Below are 20,012 nucleotides of genomic sequence, written 5' to 3' on the forward strand. Positions count from 1 at the left end.
ACAGCGCTGTAAACAACGGTAGACTTGTGCGTAACAAGCAAGCGAATAATGCAGAAAACAGTACAGAGAGAGAGAGAGAGAGCTGTGCATGAAGTGTGATTTTATCGTGGTGGAAGCAAAACGGCAAAAGTCAGAGTGAATTCATGACACTGTTTATGTGAAGCGTTTGGATCTTCTTTTGCTGCTGGTTCAGTCAATATATTTGGAGAGAGATAAAACTAACAGCTTTAGAATCAGCGCAAAAAGGGCGTAAACACAAAGCGCGACCGCTTTCAGCCCCGAACGTGTCCGTGCCGTCGGGTGAGAAAGGCGACATCTCACTGATTCGTCAGCAGGTCCGCGCTTTGTGTTTACGTCTTTGTGCAGAATCCGTGTTCCTGCTCGCATTTACTGTTTTAGCTGTTTGGTGGTTGTTGAAATTTTGTGAGGTTTAACCTGAGATTCTGGCGTTTTGGGCAAAATAAATTTATATTAAAAAATTGATTCACCCCTAAGTAGTAAAGGGAGTTATCTTTTCCATGACGTCACACACTGGGTGAGCCTTGGATTTCGAAATCACGCTCATGTCACTGTCAGCGTGTTTTAGCTTTGGGGAAGTCTGTATGCATTGTGTGCGGTGACCAGCCGAACAGTTTCTGGAGGGAGACCTTTAACATCGGCGATGTAGCAACATGGCAGGATGATGTTAGCGGGCTCATTCCTCACCTGGCAGACAAAAGACAGATTAAACATGTCTGCACTTGTGGCGCTGTGTCTCAATATGATGATGACTTTAAAGCCTTTAAAACTTACATGCTGGTGAAGCCCGAGGGCAGGAGAGTCGGTCTCAAGACAAATGTGCTCCAATGGGATCTGCTTGATTAACTTGTCTCTCTGTGTGGCGGTACTAAAACTGTTTATTCAGGTGACTCAGCAAAAAAATTTTAAAAAATGTTTTTCCACAGGACGACATTTTTCATCTCACCTGTTTGCTTCTGCAGACGGCGGGGGGAAAAGAGAAGAGGTAGCCCGCCTTCACACCTTCCAGAGCGACCGATGGCTTCCCTGCAAAGTTATGAAGCAGAGCTCGGCTGATGCCTGACAGAAAAACAGAACATGAGATAACGTTCAGATGTCTGCACGGTTCGCTGGAATCTAACACTCACCTTGTTCCTTCATGGTCTCAATCGTGACCCTAGCAGCTGATCTGGAGTGGATGTTCCTGAACAGAAATTCACAATCGACACGTTACACAGACTTCTATGTGGATTAAAAACCTTCACTTAGCGACTTGTGCATGCTCGGCAGACTGACTGTTTGATTATTTCTGGGAAACACAGGCTCGGGGTAAAAAGCTCAATGTGAGCTTCATATTTTTATTCTTGGACTCTGCATGATTTGTTCATTCATGTTTACACTGAGTCTTGATGCACTAGGACTTCTTTAAGCTATAAGATCTTGTTTGGTCCTAAAATGTGTTAAATGAAATCCGTCATTTAAAAGTTCAAACACTTTAGAAGTTCAAACCTTAAAGCAATGAAACAATGGAATTCAACACAGTGGAGTACACAAATATAAACCCTGTGTTATATTTGTGAAAAGGGAAAGAACTTGAATTTGAACTCTAACAACAGCTATTTTAATTAGTCCTCACACAGGTAAGTCCAGCTCCTTGGCGATGCTGAGCTGTTTGATGAAGACGGTCACTTGGTCATCTCTGTCCTGCTGAGTCGGGGCGCACCAGGGAGTGAAGTCTAAACCAATCTGAAAAATTAAAAGAAGGCTGTTATGGCCCTAGCAGGGCCTCCTGGGAAATTGAACTTGTGTGGGTGTGTCCTGCTCTCTCCTACCGTAGGTGCCACCCTTTTTGCACAGCTGACTCTAATCAGCAATTAGGACCAGAGACAGGTGAGGTCTAGTGCCAAAGAGCCTTGTTGGGTTTTGTAGGTGGCCTGCTCTGTGGAGAGGAGTGTGTTTCGGTGACTAACCCTTTTTTGACTTACTTTTCAGTTTATTGACCAACTACTGGGTTTTGTCGTTTTCCTTCTTTAAAATGTGATAGGGCTTGTCCGTCTCTTTTAGTTGAATTACTAATAAAAACATTAATAAAACCCTTTAATTTAACCATTTTGCCTCCCACGTCTCCTTTAGATATTTCCCTCATCCCCTGGACCCTTTAAGAGTACGTAAAAGTTTGGGGCTGATCCGGGATTTGAAAGTAGGACCTTACACACCCCAAGCCCAAATCGTAAAAAATAAATACATTTTTTTTTAATCAGTCATCCCATCCCAGACTACTATTAATGTAGGAAAAGTTTTAGAAGACCAGAATCACTTTGCATTTCTTTTTCACTATGATCGTTCCAAATTTTAAGTCGTTTTTAGAACAAATTTAATCAAAATTTCATTTCCTGAAAAGGTACACTCAGACTAGCATCTTAATGCTCACCATTAACTTGACATAAACATTTAACGCACTGATCTACAAGTTCAGTATTCAAAGGGTTTATGCATGCTACGGTAGAAACTAAACCTTGGTCTCAGGTTCGCTCTTTAAACTCTCAACTTTGATCTATGTCAGTGAATCGTTACTGATTAAGTTTCATAAGAGAAGAAACATAAGAAATTTCTATAAGAAACAGAAATGAGGCGCACCAAATGCTACATTGGATTTGTGTGTGCCACCTTAAAAACTGACACCTGCTCTGGTGCATGAGCCTCTGGCAAGGAAGAGGTTTAAGTCGCCATCTCTCAAGTGAGTCAGTTCTCACAGAGCTTATGTCCAAATGAAGTCGAGTCAAACTGGTTTGATCGCTCAACCTAAAACCACAAAGTACCCTCAACCACTCAAGCATCCGCAGATTAAAGAAAAAACTGCCAGACCAGATATGAGGGAAAAGGTTACAGATTCAAACTGTAGCTGAACTAAAATGTGCTCAGTGAAGCAGAGGATGGAGCTCTACGTCTCCAACCTAATCCAACAGCTGGAAACAGCAGTAGGAGAGTGTCGATTTAGCCCTGTGACGCCTGAAATGTGCTGAAAAAACACACATTCCTCATTGAGACCATGTAGAAATTCCCTGCACCATCAGCGCCTGCTGGAGAGCAGTTAGTGTGTGTGACTGTCTGTGAGCCTGAGAAAGATTGTTACTGACCGTGTGCATTAACCTTTTCTTACAAGCGAGATTAGCAGGTAAATCGGGGCTTTTAACAAGTTTAATCTGCTTTGCTTCAAGACAGGTTACGTTAACAATGTAAAGATTTTTTTAACATGGGGCAGACACAGTGTGTGTTAGTGTGTGTGTTTGTAACAGTTGAATCCATGACCACCCTTAAGCCTTCAGAAGCTGATATAACTTAAATTATCTATGAAGTCTTCCAGTCATGGAATTATTTATTATATAAAACTTTGGTTAAACTTTTTCCTACTGAGCTCCATTTCATGGAGTCTGAGATGCAGCACACTTCTTAGTCAATTTAAAAAGACGTTTAGCTTAGACATATAAACATGTTTTATTAAATCCGCAGAAAAATTAAAAATAGTTTAATAAAAGAGATTATTATAAGGTTCAGTTAGAGGTTAAAAGTCTACCTCTCCAACAGCGACCAGGCGTTCTTTGTGATTATAGAAGTGTGGAAGGGCGACGTCCAGATCCTGTAGAACATATTTCTTTATTAAAGGTGAGGTTTAAAAAAGAAAAAAAAAAAAAACATTAAAAAAATATTTTTCTGGGTATTCAGCAAACACTGATCTACTGGAAATTTCCCACACCATCTTCAGGGTTTACAGAGAATAGTCTGAAAAGGAGAAAACAACCAGTGTGCAGCAGTTCTGTGAGTTTAAATGTGAAGTTAATGACAGTGATCAAAGAAGAATGGCCAGACTGCTGCAACAATAACTCAAACAACCACTTGTTATAGCTAAAGTGTGCAGAAGAGCATCTCTGAGCACACAGACACGCACTCACAGATACTTGAAGCAAATGCGTAGCAGAAGACCACAATGGTGGTCTGATTACATCATTTCCTTAGGGATTAATAAGCATTCTGTTTCTGATGGGCTGCCGCTCCCGTCAGCGAAGAAAGGAAAACTGACGCTAAAATTAAACAACAATAAATTTGAAAAACAGAAAGCCAGAATTTGGTATAAACAACATGAAATGGATCCTGCCTTGTATTAACTGTTCAAGTCTGCGGTGGTGTAATGGTTTGACACGTTGCACCACCTTAGAACAGATTGAACATCCTTTAAACATCACAGCCTTTCTGATTACTGTTGCTGACCATTTCCATCCCTTTATGACCACAGTGTGCCTGTCTGTTGATGGTTGCTTCAAGCTGGTTGGTACATCCTTGTCAAACTAGTTTCTTGAACATGTATGCAAATGTCCTCCACAGTCACCAGATCTCAATCCAACAGAGCACTTTAGGGTGTGGTGCGGTGGAACAGGAGATTCATATCATGGATCTGCAGCCAACAAATCTGTACTGGATGGATAATGCTATCTTGGACCAAAATCTCTGAGGAATACTTCAAGCACCTGGTTGAATTGCTGCCATGAAGAATTAAAGCAGATTTCTACCATAGTAAGCAAACTACATGAATCACTGGATACAGTCTGGATACAGATTTCCTTCCCATTTTTTCATGATTATTTAAGTAAAATATTTAAAAGACAGATGCGCTACACATTGGTTCACTACCTGAGGTTTCACGCTGCGCTGCTGAGGGCCCTCGGCAGCCTGCAGCGGATGGATGCCAAAACACGGAGCCACGAGATCTGGATAGCTGTGAGAAAGGAATTCAACATAACATCAAAGATAATAAATGCAATGCTTTCCAGCTGTGAACAGCTGTGCAGAACAGTATATACACATTTGTTTTCTTTACACTCTGCATGACTGACTTTAGAGGAAAAGTAACACAAGCTCTGTTCTTACTGTGAGCGCACCTCAGTGTGTCTGTGTACTTTTACTATACAAATATTAGTTCAGAAAACCTAACCTTTAGTTGCACCTAAGTTCCTGGATAGTTGTATTTATTTCATCAGCAAATAACTGAAATTTTGTCTCTTTTTCTCCTGTCTTATTTCAGCTTAATGATTCTTTTAGGCTTTATGCTGTTGATGTCGTTTTTCTTCAATTTGGTGTCCTCTCAATAAAAAGCAAGCAGCATAATATATGTTTGTGAGACAGACAATGTGCTTTGCAGACGTGCAGACCTTTCCTGCAGCTGGAGAACTCGGGCAAACTCTCCGACTTCTTCTGTAACTGCAACCAGAGTCTTCACACCAGCCTACACATAGACACACATAACTGCATGCTTACTATTTTAAATATTATATTAAACTGCACTTATTGTACTTGTGTGAAACAAGATGAAACATACAACTACACGTTTTCTTCATCTGTAGTTTCAGGCTGTATTTCCAAATGGCTCTGAAAATATCTACAGGTTTCAAATGGCCAAGATCTGTAAGGCATATGTGAAGGTATAAAAGGAATTCATTATGCTTACCTCCCTCGTCCTCAGGATCACATCCTCGAAATCCTAAAAGTAAAAGAAAGGCTATATTTGAGTAGTATATATAAAGCTAGGAGCTGTAATCAGACTGTAAATAAAAAGAGTAAATAATGCTCCAAATTTCCTGCAGTTCATGAAGAGGTGACGGATAATTTCCAACATGTGACAATTTACCTCTTCAAACTCATGAGCCGAGATATGACAGTGACAATCAACGAAGCCATTCTCCATTGAAAATCAACAAATAAAAGCTAAGAGACCAAATAATATTAGAATAACTTCTCTGCGTTAGTAGCATAGCTAACAACCATCCCGGAACACTCCTCCAGAAATAAACGTTGTTCCTTCACGGTCATTTATGGTAGAAGGACCGGTTCGTTTCTGCTCAGTTCCGGGTTGCGTTAAAAAAAAAATATAAACAAGTTGGCGGTAAAGATGGAGGCTGTAGAGAGTGAAATCTTACCAAGTGAGGAAACAAATCCAGAGTACAGGGTCCAGGTAACCTCGAAGAAAGTAGTAAGTGAGCAGGTGAACAAATACAAAGAACTTTTAAAGACGGCTCTGGACGGGCAGCCGGAGGACTTTCCGGAGGAGACGAAGCGAGTTTTACTGCAGGAGCTGCTGGCAGTGAGTCCGAGTCCTTTCTCACATTTTGGGATTGACTGTAACTGAACATGATGTGGGCAATGCTAAACTGTAGATGCCAGGCCGCTGATAGTTGTTTTAATGAAGGCGTATTTATAAAATCTTTGCATATATACTTTACAGCTTGATATTATTAAGCCACATCTGTTAAGCTCACCAGTAATAGTTATGAGGTCAGGCATTAGTGTCTGTGGGCTGTGATGTTAGCAGACCACACTGAGAGTAGGTGGAAGAGGGGAAATGGAGGTATGCTCTGGAAAGTCAGTTGAAGCAAGACAGGATAGATATGTGTGGATGAGAGGAAGGCAGGTGTAGCAGCGAAGATGCAAGGAGCGGATGTAGCGAAGGTAGAGGAGCCTAAATACCTGGGGTCACCTTTCAAAGAAATGGACAGTGCACGCGAGAGGTGGAAAAAGATGATAGTTGAACGTGATGAGACAAAATTAGATATAAGTACATCAGAAGGACAGCTCAGGTTGAGCATTTTGAGACAAAGTTGGAAAGGTGAGGTACAGATGGTGTGGAAAAGTGCAGAGGAGGGATAATGGCTCTATTGGACAATGGATGTTGAAGATGGAGTTGAAGAGAAGATGAGGATGCATGGGTTAGGATGAGATGGAGACAGATGATATGCTGTGATGACCCCATTTTTTTGATCTAGTTATTTTTACAAATCCTTTATGCACCTATGATTACAGACTGTCTGTGCCAAAAAGAGACAACAGACAGACAGCTGAAAAAATGCCACTATGGTGATTTTTTTTTTTTTTTTAATTACATAGAGGAAATCTGATATGGTGACAGTACTAAATTTCACTTAGGGGTAGTCTAAATGCTCTAGGATGGAGAATAATTAAATGGAGAGTGTGTAAATACTGTGTGTTTGTTTGTTTTGTGTTTTAAGTTGTGCTGACTGCTGTGTGGATACTTGCGTTATAAACTTACAATCTACAGATATTGCCGGCTGTCAGTATTCTAACGAATTATTTTATTGTAACCAACGCAGCGTTTGAAGTTTATGTTGTGACTCGTGTCAGTTTTTGCACTGACTAAATCCTCAAAGACAGGCATGACTGTTTTAGTCTTTTTATCACACTATTATTTTAAGTACACAGTAAGTGCATCCCACGTATTTCGAGCTATGTGCTTCATACTGAATCATCATCACGCTGCAGCAGAAGAAACCAAGTTTTCATGGAAATTTGGGGAAAACAGTGTTTCAGTTGTGCAGATTATTTGTAGCCCACTTTAAGCTTCATGTGAACTAAGTACAGAAACAACTGTGATCAACGTTTGACCTTTGTATGGAGGACTGTACAGTGTTCATATAATAACAGCAACAGAGTTTCCTGAAAATGATCCTGGTAGTCTTCTTTGGGACTAGATTAATCAGGACAGTCCTGCAAAATAAAGTGTAATATGGCTTCCTGTGTTGACCAAAATAGAAACGTTATCAAATTGATCTGATCCTGCTGCAGTTGAACAGCTGACATCATATTTTAATGTGTGTTGCCACTGATTGTGTGTTTGTTTATTTGAAACTGTGCAGAATTTTGAGGCTGCTGTTCAGGCTAACGTGTTGGTGAATGGACGGCCTTGGGAGGAGGCGCCCGATGATGAAGGTGATCCTTCGCCCTTTTCATACTCTTGTTTCAATTATTATATTTTAAGGAAAGCTTTATTAAGTCAACTATGCTGTCTGTTTCTCTACCACCAACACCCTCAGCAGAGGATGAAGCTGTAGATCTGGAAAGCCTCCTGGACGATACTATTGTTGAGACCACAAGAAGGCGCCGTACATTCCCCAAAAAGATCCTTCCTCATGTGGTGCATGCCCTCAAGGCTGAACGGAAAATCATGGTGGGGCTTTTTTTTTCTCCTTGTTTATTTTTTGATTTACCAGCTCTGATTATTGTGCATTACTCTCAATTTGAGTTTTTTGTATAAAAATAAACAAATATATTGAATAACTAAAGTGCAAAAGTGGCAAGTGTTTTTCAAAGCATAGAGTATTTTCTATCTTTGATAAAATGTTTATTGCTAATTATAGATTTCACAGAATCTTTCATGAACAGATATTTGTCTAAAGATTGAAACAAACTGTTTCATGTTTCAGGGGCTGTATGAGCAGGCCATCAAACCTCAAGAGGTGGTCAAAGATCCTGATCAAGGTAGTAGCCTCTGATCATTTCTATAGACACAGACATTTTTTATTTTAGCTTCTTCCCCAAATCTTTACAGGTATACCAGTGACTGTTCACCTGCAGCTGACTTGAATTGCTGAGCACCAGCTACAGAGTGCTGTACTGCTGGCTCAGGACAGTGTTACTGTCTTACTTTGGAGAGTAAATTTAGACATCTTATGGTTACGTGTAGAGTCAAAAAGAAAAACACATAAAGCGCCCTTTGTTCAGTGAGGGGGTGTTTGCTATTTTAAAGTGCATTTAGGAAGAACTGGTTCTTTTTCAAGGCAGACATGAAAGTTTCAGCATCACTGAAGTGAAATACCTAAACACATCAGTACTTCTTGTTCACCGTTTTTAGTAGAATGAAGCAAAGGCTGTGAATAAAAACATATCGGCAGGTTGTAAATGACTCATGAAGCGATAACAATAGTTTTACTGTAGTATCGCAGGTCACACAGTCATTCATACAGTTGCCATGAAAAATGTTTATATATATATATATATATATATATATATATATATATATATATATATATATATATATATATATATATATATATATATATATATATATATATATATATATATATATATGTGGAGGAGGATGTGGAGGGTGAAGGTAACGGTGGTCCCCGTGGTAATCGGAGCACTAGGTGCGGTGACTCCCAAGCTAGGCGAGTGGCTCCAGCAGATCCCGGGAATAACATCGGAGATCTCTGTCCAGAAGAGCGCAGTCCTGGGAACAGCTAAGATACTGCGCAGGACCCTCAAGCTCCCAGGCCTCTGGTAGAGGACCCGAGCTTGAAGGATAAACCGCCCGCAGGGGCGTGCTGGGTGTTTTTTTTTTTTTTTTTATAACTTAAACACCCAGCACGCCCCTGCGGGCGGTTTATCCTTCAAGCTCGGGTCCTCTACCAGAGGCCTGGGAGCTTGAGGGTCCTGCGCAGTATCTTAGCTGTTCCCAGGACTGCGCTCTTCTGGACAGAGATCTCCGATGTTATTCCCGGGATCTGCTGGAGCCACTCGCCTAGCTTGGGAGTCACCGCACCTAGTGCTCCGATTACCACGGGGACCACCGTTACCTTCACCCTCCACATCCTCTCGAGCTCTTCTCTGAGCCCTTGGTATTTCTCCAGCTTCTCGTGTTCCTTCTTCCTGATGTTGCTGTCATTCGGAACCGCTACATCGATCACTACGGCCGTCTTCTTCTGTTTGTCTACCACCACTATGTCCGGTTGGTTAGCCACCACCATTTTGTCCGTCTGTATCTGGAAGTCCCACAGGATCTTAGCTCGGTCATTCTCCACCACCCTTGGGGGCATCTCCCATTTTGACCTCGGGACTTCCAGGTTATACTCGGCACAGATGTTCCTGTACACTATGCCGGCCACTTGGTTATGGCGTTCCATGTATGCCTTGCCTGCTAGCATCTTGCACCCTGCTGTTATGTGCTGGATTGTCTCTGGGGCATCTTTACACAGCCTGCACCTGGGGTCTTGCCTGGTGTGATAGACCCCAGCCTCTATGGATCTTGTACTCAGAGCTTGTTCTTGTGCTGCCATGATTAGTGCCTCTGTGCTGTCTTTCAGTCCAGCTTTGTCCAGCCACTGGTAGGATTTCTGGATATCAGCCACCTCCTCTATCTGCCGGTGGTACATACCGTGCAGGGGCCTGTCCTTCCATGATGGTTCCTCGTCTCCCTCCTCTTTCTTGGGTTTCTGCTGCCTGAGGTATTCACTGAGCACTCGGTCAGTTGGGGCCATCTTCCCAATGTATTCTGTTCCTTGTCTCATCCTGGACTGTGGTGCTGACACTCACCAGTCCCCGGCCCCCTTCCTTCCGCTTAGCGTACAGCCTCAGGGTGCTGGACTTGGGGTGAAACCCTCCATGCATGGTAAGGAGCTTTCTTGTCTTTATGTCAGTGGCTTCTATCTCCTCCTTTGGCCAGCCTATTACCCCAGCAGGGTACCTGATCACGGGCAGGGCGTACGTGTTGATGGCCCGGATCTTGTTCTTACCATTCAGCTGACTCCTCAGGACTTGCCTGACCCTCTGCAGGTACTTGGTGGTTGCAGCCTTTCTAGCGGCCTCTTCATGGTTCCCATTTGCCTGCGGGATCCCCAGGTACTTGTAACTGTCCTCTATGTCTGCAATGTTGCCTTCTGATCTCGCCTGGTAGTGTGGATCAGTGAATCGATGTCTCGTTCACTCTTGGCATACAGCTTGATGTCATCCATGTACAGGAGGTGGCTGACAACTGCTCCGTTCCGTAGTCGGTATCCGTAGCCAGTCTTGTTAATGATCTCACTGAGGGGGTTCAGGCCTATGTAGAACAGCAGTGGGGACAGAGCATCTCCTTGGTAGATCCCGCACTTGATGGTGACTTGTGCTATGGGCTTGGAGTTGGCCTCTAGTGTTGTACGCCACATCCCCATTGAGTTCCTGATGAAGGCTCTTAGGGTCCCATTGATCTTGTACAATTCTAGGCATTCCAGTATCCAGCTGTGGGGCATTGAGTCATAGGCCTTCTTGTAATCAATCCAGGCAGTGCACAGGTTGGTCAGTCTGGTCTTGCAGTCTCGGCTGACTGTTCTGTCTACCAGCAGCTGGTGTTTTGCGCCTCTGGTATTCTTGCCAATTCCTTTCTGTGTCCCGCTCATGTATTGACCCATGTGCCTGTTCATCTTAGCCGATATGATGCCTGACAGGAGCTTCCATGTAGTACTGAGGCAGGTTATTGGTCGGTAGTTGGAGGGGACCGGTCCCTTCTTGGGGTCCTTGGGGATCAGGACCGTCCGACCTTCGGTTAGCCATTCCGGGTGTCTCTCGTTAACTAGCAGCTGGTTCATTTGTGCTGCCAGACGCTCGTGGAGTGCAGTCAGCTTCTTCAGCCAGTAGGCGTGAACCATGTCGGGCCCTGGTGCTGTCCAACTCTTCATACTGGAGACCCTTTCTTGGATATCTGCCACTGTGATGGTTACTGGACCCTGTTCAGGGAGGTCGCTGTGGTCTGCCCTCAGATCCACTAGCCACTGAGCATTGCCGTTATGGGTTGCGTCCTTCTCCCATATGCTCTTCCAGTATTGCTCCGTCTCCAGCCTTGGTGGTGCTGTTCTCTTATTATTGTTCCCTTGCCACTGAGAGTACACCTTTGCTGGTTCTGTGGAGAACAGCTGGTTTATTCTCCTGCCTTCTATCTCTCTGGTGTACCTCCTCAAGCGGCTGGCCAAGGCTGTGAGTCTTTGCTTGGCAGTTTCCAAGGCCTCAGGTATGGACAGCTTGCTGTATTTCTTATGCACCTTCTTTGTCGCAGCTTTCTGCAACTCCGTTAGTTGGCTAACCTCCCTCCGTGCTACTTTGATCTTGCCCTCTAGCCTCCTTCTCCATGGAGGGTACTGCCCCTTGTGGCTGTTCAACTTGTAGCCAAGCATCTCACTGATCACTGCTGCCGTATTGTAGATCAGCTTGTTAGTGTCGGTAATTGTGGTTGTAGGTATTGTCCGTAGTGCTGCATTAACATCATCTAGCAGACTTTCTGAGGGTACTTCACGTAATCTTGGTAACCGGCTACGGGGGATCCAGGTTTCAAGCTATCCTATTTTTCAGGTCAGTTCCTCTCGCACTCAACGATCCTTCTCCTATCGCACTTGGGGCTATGTACCCAATCTCGGGTGGGGGTGATGATATCTCCCCCCTGACCTGGCGTCCTGACTCCTCCTTGCCGTAGCATTTGTGTTGTACCTCGTCAATCTCTAGCTGTGAGAGCAGTCCCTTCTTTCGAATGTTGGAACACTGAGCTACTAGTTGTTTCGCCGTCATTGTGGATGTTGGGTATCGAAGAATCCATAGGTCCGTCATCCTATTCATGTAGCCCCTTCCGCTACACACACACACACATACATATATATATATATATATATATATATATATATATATATATATATATATATATATATATATATATATATATAGCGCCACTTTAAATGGTAAATGCACAGAATTTTCTACCTTATTTTGCCACTCAAAATTTTTATCAGTCATACATATATAAGGTATCACTCATTTACACACTTTCACGTTTTCCTACGTGTTAGTGCATTTTATCATTCTGTGAAACTTGAGATTCAGTATATTTTCCATTGATTCTTGGAGATGAAGACTGGAGCCTTCCAATTAGTACATGACCTACTTCTTGAGCCACAGCCGCCGAATCAATCGCTTTAAAATAAATTTGAATCAACATTAGCTTGAAAACGATAAATGATGCTTGAGGAGCAAATGGCTCAAGCAGATATGTTTATATGGTGTATAAATAGATGAGTTCTTCCACCAGTTTACTTTTAATCATTAGTTGTTATTCATCAATGGCTGCCTTCCACAGTATGTCCTGTCTTCTTACCTTCACCCCCAACCGGTCGCAGCAGATGGCCACCTCTCCCTGAGCCTCGTTTTGCTGGCAGTTTCTTCTTGTTAAAAGGGAGTTTTTCCTTCCCACTGTCACTAAGTGCTTACTTGTAGGTGGTTGTTTGATTGTTGGGTTTTCTCTGTATTATTGTAGGGTCTTTAACTCAAGGTAACTGTTGTTTCGATCCAGTCCTATATAAATAAAACCGCAGTATTTGTCCAGATATAGTCACTGTTTCCTTACAAATTTTATACCAGACAGTATTCCCTTCTGCACACACCTAGAGTAAGTTTAGTTTCAGTATTTCCAATGATTCTGTGACTATTTTGTGATATTCTTTGTGTTAAATCAGTGTGGACAGTTCTTTTTATTTTGCAGCAAATCTCCACAATGCCTAAGCAGACAGACAAGACTAACTGTAGACACAGCTGACGTGCAGTTTACCCTCGATAACAGAGCCGTTCTTGTGTGTTTTACCAGAGAACATCATGAATGATTTGACAGCAGCCGCTCCTAGTGTGGTAAAGCAGGCCATCCAGGTCATAAAGGTAACACACTGAAAGCTCTTAGCAAGTTGTCCTTCATGTATAGAGTCACACCTTCATGTATGGAGTCATTACTCACATATTTTTTTTCTACAGTCAATCAACACTCTGCAAACACAAGTTGAAGGCCTATGCGAAATCCTCAAAATGAAACCCAGCCAAGCCTCTCTGGAGATACACAGAGAAGTGTTTGGTTTTAATGACCAATCAGAGGCTCCTTTTCCTCCTGCAAAAAGAGCCATGGGAAACAAGCAACCAATCAAGAGAGCTGTAGAGGAAGCAGCAGCCGCAGAGGGCTATGTGCCCCAAGCCAAGAAACCAGAGTGCTGCGTGGGAGAGGACAAGCTCGAGTGACACTTCAAGAAACATTAAACCAGTGTGAAATTCCCAAACACTGCAGTTCCTCTAATGGCCACTTGGCTGATCCCAAGAGCCAGCACATCCATAGACTCCCACATTAAAATGTCTAACTTTACAGCGGAAATAAATGTGCTTTACAAGCTGCTACAAAAATGTTTTGCTCTCTGTAACCTGCTCCACCCTCTTTAACAATTGTACAAGGTTTAGCTTTAGTATGATCTGGTCTGTGTCTGTATGCAGCTTGCCGTCCAAACTTAGCCAAAAACTTTTCACTGCTCTCTCTGTCAGCACTTCACCAGCACTGTGGTGGCCAAAATAGCAACACTGGGGCCTTAAAATATACCAGATTGTGTCAAAGTGGATACATCCCTTTTTAATATCCAGTCTGTGGCTGAAATTAATAAGTGTAAACATGATCATTCTTTTCCATGAAGCCAAACAGAAGTTTCAGTTCCATGTGTGGGCGGCAACAGAGATACTGTTTGGCAAGTCAAAAGCACAAATAAAAATACCTCAAACTGGCTGATTTGTTTGTCCACTTGCAAGGACTAAAGTAGCATCAGAGGTTTAATCTTGTGGAGTTACGTGCAGCATGTTTTTGCATATTATCTCAACTTGATCAGCATCAGATTTGTTCATTTGTTAGTCTAAATTGATTTTTGTAAAGGAAAAACTGATTAGTGTTGAATCAAATGAAATCATTTATGTCATTTCTGTTATCTTGTGCATGATGTGTATATAATACAATTCCAGGGGCTTTGCTTGTACTTCTTTCTCATATTGGTCACTTTGTGGTCACTTTAATCCACTTTAAAGAGCTTCATAAACCTTAAATTTATGGTTAAAACTCCGTAAAAGCTGTCGGCTTAGTTAAATATATTGTTATGTCATAACTCTTTAAATCCCTTTTCTGTTTTTCAAAACTTTAACTGAGAGAAACTGTAAGTAGTGGATTTATAGTTGTCACCTGCAGAATATGGGAATGATCTGTGCGCACAGTAAAAACAGAAACTTTAAAACATGTTTATGAATGGAAGAAGTGTGTATTTTAATGCACAACATTTCATTCTGTAAATCTAACCAAATAGTTTTGGTGCATAAATCTAATGTGTGAGTGTAAACAGTAGCTGAACCCTAACCTCCAGGGTGAAAGTCCTGCGTCTCACCAGTTTGTTGTTTTTAAATAGAATCTGCTTCGTCTGTTGATTATCTCAGTTGGCTGTCTGGTAGTCCTGAAGACAGACTTCTTCCATATGCTAAATACAGGTTAACCATGGGGCCCCACAAGTCACGTGACTTACATTAACTGTGCTCGCCACTTCTTTAAAAAAGGCAGCGAAATTGAAAAGTAAGCTGAAGTGAAACTCGAGCTAGTTTTCTACCCAGTGTGTTTGAACTTGACTGGACTCAGTGCCCAGCACACACACACACACACACCTATCAGTCTCCTGACAGAACCAGTGTTAAGAACACTGTCGTCTTTCCTTTTAGGTTTTGATTTTAAAGCCTGTGATGTCAGTCTCTGGTTTTTCATGCCAGTCTCAACAGAATAACATCAGCACCAACCAGCTCTGTGAAGGATGGGAGGTAAGAAAGAGCTGGTTTAAAACATCATCTTGTGTATATAGGCTGATATCGCTATGGTCGCCCTCGGTGCTTCACATGGAGGTTGTGTGAGAAATAGGCAGATATGTGATGTAACGCTGCCAGTGTCCTCACATGAATCTGCACAAACAAACTCTGGTTAAGCAGTAAAAAACGAGACGTAAAATATCACAATTGTAGAACGTGTCAACGGATTATAGTGTTTGTTTGTTTGTGTCAGTGTTCGGAGGATGAGGGGCGGAGGATGAAGAGGAGAGAGAAGAACAGAGTTGCAGCTCAGAAGAGCCGCAAAAGACAAACTCAGAGAGCCGACCTGCTGCACGAGGTGGGTGAACGTATTTCTGCTGATCAGATTCTGATATATGCATTAAGTCGGTGTGTCAAACATATGGCACTTGGGCCCAAAGTGGCCCACCAAAAGGTCTATTTTTGGGCTCTTAACAGGTTTGCAAAATGTTGCAAATATTTTTTGCACTGTATTTTTTTCCTCCATGAAGGTTTATTTTGCAAGTCACTGAGAACAGATTGTGTCTTTGAGACTGGTTGTCTGAGACGTTAATTTCATCACAGCCAGATGACCGCCCGCTCACCTTTACAGACTTGTTACTGACCATAACACATCGGCTAAAGTGAGGTGGTTAAACCAACGACCATGCCAACACGTTTCTTTGATTTACAGCTGGAGTGTTTCTGGCTGGCTGTTTTGTTTCTCAAACTGTTTTAGGTTTTACTACAGTTCAGATCAAATTGGGCTGTATGTGGCTGATAAACTAGAGTGAGTATTTTGACAGGTCCTTTCTTGCTTGAAGCTGCTGGTTTAAAGCAAACTGTCAGTTGAAGAGCAAATTTACATGTGGACCACCGGGATAAAAATATGAAGTGAAATTGAGTTAATTAATATTACTTTTATAGCTTTTTTTTTTTTTAAATTTATTAATAAAAAAAAAGTGATGCGTGTCTCCTGACTGTTTGTTGGCTTTTGAAATAGGGCAAGGAGAGTGCTCTCTGATTTCTCTGTCTCCATATTCTCAAATCCAGAGATGACTGAGTGCTTACAAGCTGGGACTGCAGCAATAAAAATCCCATTGTGCATTTATGCAATGAATGTGTGGCAGCCACATTTATGTGTCTATGCAAAAATCACATTTCCAAAGTTACAATCCCAATCAAAATACCCCAAAGATGAAATGTTCAGTCTAGCTTTTGTTTTCAAATAAATATTTTTTTTTATTCATATGAAAGCTTTTGTTTTTTAATGTAACATGTATTTCCCACATTGTTTCCCCCTCTTCACCTCCAGGCCTGTGAGCTGCTAGAGCAGAGGAACAGGAAGTTGAGGAGAGAGGTAAACACACTGCTAATTCTGTCTCTGTTCGTCTTTTATAGACAATTTTATTTTATACAAACAGCAGCAAGTCCTGTTTGTATGAAATGCATAAAACACAGCAGAAATGAAAGCAAATAGTTCTGGTGTACCTCCATTGCTTTTACACAGCAGTAACAGAGTGAATTCATCTCCAGGTGGATTCTCTGTCAGAGGAGCAGCACCTGCTGACCGAAGCTCTTAGAGCCCACGAGCCCTTCTGTCCCATCATGCACTGCTCCTTTGCCTCCTCCACCTCTTCCACCCTGCAGCCCGAGAACATGGCAGCCCGTTCTGTCTGAGGCAGGGAACAAAGTCTCTGAAGACGAGTTAAACTTCTGAATGTATCTGAGAGTTGGTGTCTCTGTAATGCTGCAGTGAACCTCTAGAGAGCGCTGTTCACCACGCTTACACACAGTGACGATGCAACAGGTTCGAGCTGCTGCTGATCTGAAATCCAGGTGAAGAGCGTCCTCTGGTGGTGCTGTTATAGAGCTGATCATGTTACTGAGAGCAGACCTGAGCTGCAGCAAATACGAAGCTATCAGTCGAAAAGCAACGTCAGTGTAATATTGTTATCTTTGTTGTGATCAGAATAAAATACTGACTCATTCGTATGTGGACATATGTTTAACAAAAAGGATCTGGTTATACATTTTCACTGTTCCTAAATGATGAAAGATGGGCCATTACTATTATCTCCTTCTTCTTCTCATAGAAGCTAGTCTGAAGCCTTTGCTCATAAAACAACATTAGTTTAATCAGGGATAGGGATTGAAAGAAATTACACATTAAGTAGCCACTTTATTAGGTACACCTCACTAGTACAAGACTGGACCCTATTTTAACCCACAGAGCTGCTATAATTCTTCATAGTGTAGCGTAGCTTCAGCGAGGTGCTGGAAAGTTGATGTGATAGCCTCACACAGGTCCTGCACATCCGTGATGAGAATCTCTTGTTTCATGACATTCCAAAGATGCTCTATTGGATTGACATCTGGTAACTGTGGACGTCATCCATGTATAGCGAACTCCCTGTCATGTTTTAGAAACCCGGTGGAGATGAGTTTTGTGACAGGGTGTGTTATCCTGCTAGATCGTGACACACCCTACTCATCAATAATCACTGCTCAGGCTTAAACATTGCTCATTTGGTACTAAGGGGCCCAAAGTGTGCTATGGAAATATCTCCAACACCAGCAGCAGCCTGAACTGCTGTTACAACGCTAGATGGATCCATGCTTTATGTTGTTTTCACCAAATACTGATTCTACAATACAATACCAGCCCAGTGAGCCAGTGTGAACGGTAGCCTCAGTTTCCCGTTCTTAGCTGACAGGAGTGGTAGCTGGTGTGGCCTTCTGCTGCTGGAGCACATTTGCTTCAAGATTGGACCTGTTGCGCATACAGATATTGCCTTCTTTGGTTGTAATGAGTAATTATTTGAATTCCTGTTTCTTTCCTGTCTGCTCAAAGCAGTCTGCCATTCCCCTAAGACCTCTGACATCAACAAGGCATTTTTGCCCAGAGGACTGCATATTTTCTCTTGTTCAGACCATCCTCTGTGAACCTTAGAAATGGCCTTAGAAAAATCCCAGCAGATCAGCAGTTTCTGTAATGTCCAGACCAGCCTATCTGGCACTAACAACCATACTGAGTGCAATGTAGTGTAAATCAGATTTCTTTCCTCCTCCGATGCTTGGCTTGAACTTCAGCAGGTTTTTCTGACTGTGTCTACGTGGTGTGGCAATACAGTTTCCTAAAGCACAAGACATATTAAAAAACCCCGTTAATAACCTGTTTATTAACTTTAATTCAGAGACAGACAGTTTCTGTGAGAATGCTTCTTCCAGTAGCTGTTTCACTCTGCCAGTGATTAAAAAAAAGTCAAATCTTAAAACCAAATTTTATGATAATCCCTAAAGAAGCTGACACTGAAGTAAAATGTTCCTTTAGCATTATTTTGTGCTGCTATATGCTAATACGCCATGAGCCCTGGTTGAAAGAAAAGCACAGCAATGCACTTTATTTTGCACTTAAGAGACACATGAAATGTTAGCACGTCAAGTACTAAACCCACAGACCACACTTTGAATCAAAGCTTTGTTTTCTAATGCACGGTGGTGCAGCGGTTAGCACACCGTCTCCCCACAACATAAAGGTCCTGGTTTTAAATCTCCTGGTCACATGGGGCCTTTCTGTGTGGAGTTTCCATGTTCTTCCCATGCTTGCCTCTCAAAGTCCCACAGTGACACCACACCAAACAACGAGAACGTTAAAACTGCTCACCGTGAATTGTGTGTGTTTGTGTGGGTCAAAATCACAAAAGGTCAAGCTCACCAGACCTGCATGATGTATGAAAACTGCAAAATCTCTCAATTGTGTCACGGGCTAATTGCGAAGCTAATGCTCACCATCATCAGTTTAAGTAACAGAAACGTCTTTGAGGACATCACATCCTTTTACTTGAAGTCCTGAGGTCATTTTGAGCATATGAATAGAAATCTATAAGTTGGTAAATGCTACCAGTTCTCCATTTTGACCGCAACTGCATCAGAGTTTAAGACAGCACAGTACAGAGCCCACTTCAGTTTTCCTTCCTCCTTCCTTCCTTCCCCCTTCACATGAAGAGGTGAGTGGATCATTTCGACACAGAGACCAACCATTTCGTAGCAAAAGATTTCAGGGAAGCCAAACGGATGCTTTTCTTCCACAAACCTGCTGATGAATTCTTTGAAGACAAAAAGAAACAAAGTGGGAAGGTGAGCTGTTTTCAGCGTGTTAGAATTACAGCTGGCAGTAGGCGGCTCCATGGAAAATCAGTCAAAACAACATTAATGATGTCTACATAATGAATAAATTATAATAATATGTATTATTAAAGAGGTGTGATGAATAGTAGGTTTTAAACTTCTTTAAAACTTTAAATCTACTTAGATTCTGGATATTTTTTAACATTGGTGGAATTTTTTAAATAAACACTTAAAGAGATATGTCACTTCACAGCAAAAAGGTCCTGGTCAAATTCACATTTGGGCCTTTCTATGTGAAATTTGCATGTTCTCCCTCTTTCTGAGGAAGTTCTTTCCAAGTACTCCCACTTCCTCCCATAGTATGCTTTCACAGTTTCAGGATTCCCTGAAACTTTCCCTCTAAAATCCATCTAACCACATACAGGTCAAATTTGACCGGGAAAAGCCTCTTTGCACACTTTAAGAGAAGTCATTAATTTTCAGGTTAAAAGAATTTATGGTAGTGGGGATAGGCTGCAGCAGGTCAAATTTAACCCATACTCTATGTATAGTGGCAGAAATAATTATTTGATCCCACGTAAAACATGTTATAGTACTTAGTGGAGAAAACCTTGTTGGCAAAGCCAGCGATAAGATGTTTCCAGTAG

The 20,012-nt window shown here is 42.1% G+C and overlaps 3 protein-coding genes across 3 annotated transcripts; 2 read left to right on the plus strand and 1 right to left on the minus strand.

Moving 5' to 3' along the window:
* Positions 1-582: 582 nt before the first annotated feature.
* Positions 583-5,815, minus strand: tatdn3 (TatD DNase domain containing 3). Its single transcript, XM_085373483.1, has 10 exons — positions 5,678-5,815; positions 5,498-5,530; positions 5,202-5,275; positions 4,684-4,768; positions 3,572-3,634; positions 1,634-1,743; positions 1,146-1,201; positions 965-1,077; positions 793-873; positions 583-705 (listed from the first exon to the last, which is right to left on the minus strand). Exons 1-10 carry the CDS (start codon positions 5,732-5,734, stop codon positions 583-585), a joined length of 795 nt encoding a protein of 264 aa, XP_085229609.1. The 5' UTR covers positions 5,735-5,815.
* A 121-nt stretch (positions 5,816-5,936) lies between these two features.
* nsl1 (NSL1 component of MIS12 kinetochore complex) lies at positions 5,937-14,042 on the plus strand. Its single transcript, XM_085373196.1, has 6 exons — positions 5,937-6,130; positions 7,698-7,770; positions 7,878-8,008; positions 8,265-8,319; positions 13,220-13,287; positions 13,381-14,042. The coding sequence occupies exons 1-6, from the start codon at positions 5,939-5,941 to the stop codon at positions 13,636-13,638; spliced, it is 777 nt and encodes a 258-aa protein (XP_085229322.1). The 5' UTR covers positions 5,937-5,938; the 3' UTR covers positions 13,639-14,042.
* Positions 14,043-15,156: 1,114 nt separating this feature from the next.
* batf3 (basic leucine zipper transcription factor, ATF-like 3) lies at positions 15,157-16,914 on the plus strand. The gene is made up of 4 exons (XM_085373252.1): positions 15,157-15,231; positions 15,470-15,574; positions 16,550-16,594; positions 16,771-16,914. The coding sequence occupies exons 1-4, from the start codon at positions 15,157-15,159 to the stop codon at positions 16,912-16,914; spliced, it is 369 nt and encodes a 122-aa protein (XP_085229378.1).
* The last annotated feature ends 3,098 nt before the right edge of the window (positions 16,915-20,012 follow it).

Source organism: Diplotaxodon limnothrissa, linkage group LG15, assembly GCF_057381915.1.
Source record: "Diplotaxodon limnothrissa isolate DT_005_m linkage group LG15, D_limnothrissa_male_GT1.1, whole genome shotgun sequence".
Lineage (NCBI taxonomy): Eukaryota > Metazoa > Chordata > Actinopteri > Cichliformes > Cichlidae > Diplotaxodon > Diplotaxodon limnothrissa.

What these genes read in the sequence shown, in the direction of transcription:
- batf3 (XM_085373252.1), top strand. Translation starts at nt 15,157, where the DNA reads ATGTCAGTCTCTGGTTTTTCATGCCAGTCTCAACAGAATAACATCAGC. An exon ending in AGCTCTGTGAAGGATGGGAG is followed by an intron (nt 15,232 to 15,469) that starts GTAAGAAAGAGC and finishes TGTTTGTGTCAG; the next exon opens with TGTTCGGAGGATGAGGGGCG. An exon ending in GAGCCGACCTGCTGCACGAG is followed by an intron (nt 15,575 to 16,549) that starts GTGGGTGAACGT and finishes CTTCACCTCCAG; the next exon opens with GCCTGTGAGCTGCTAGAGCA.
- nsl1 (XM_085373196.1), top strand. Translation starts at nt 5,939, where the DNA reads ATGGAGGCTGTAGAGAGTGAAATCTTACCAAGTGAGGAAACAAATCCA. An exon ending in AGGCTGAACGGAAAATCATG is followed by an intron (nt 8,009 to 8,264) that starts GTGGGGCTTTTT and finishes TTCATGTTTCAG; the next exon opens with GGGCTGTATGAGCAGGCCAT. An exon ending in AGGCCATCCAGGTCATAAAG is followed by an intron (nt 13,288 to 13,380) that starts GTAACACACTGA and finishes TTTTTTCTACAG; the next exon opens with TCAATCAACACTCTGCAAAC.
- tatdn3 (XM_085373483.1), bottom strand. Translation starts at nt 5,734, where the DNA reads ATGGAGAATGGCTTCGTTGATTGTCACTGTCATATCTCGGCTCATGAG. An exon ending in AGCGCAGCGTGAAACCTCAG is followed by an intron (nt 3,635 to 4,683) that starts GTAGTGAACCAA and finishes TATGTTCTACAG; the next exon opens with GATCTGGACGTCGCCCTTCC. An exon ending in CCCTCGGGCTTCACCAGCAT is followed by an intron (nt 706 to 792) that starts GTAAGTTTTAAA and finishes TTTGTCTGCCAG; the next exon opens with GTGAGGAATGAGCCCGCTAA.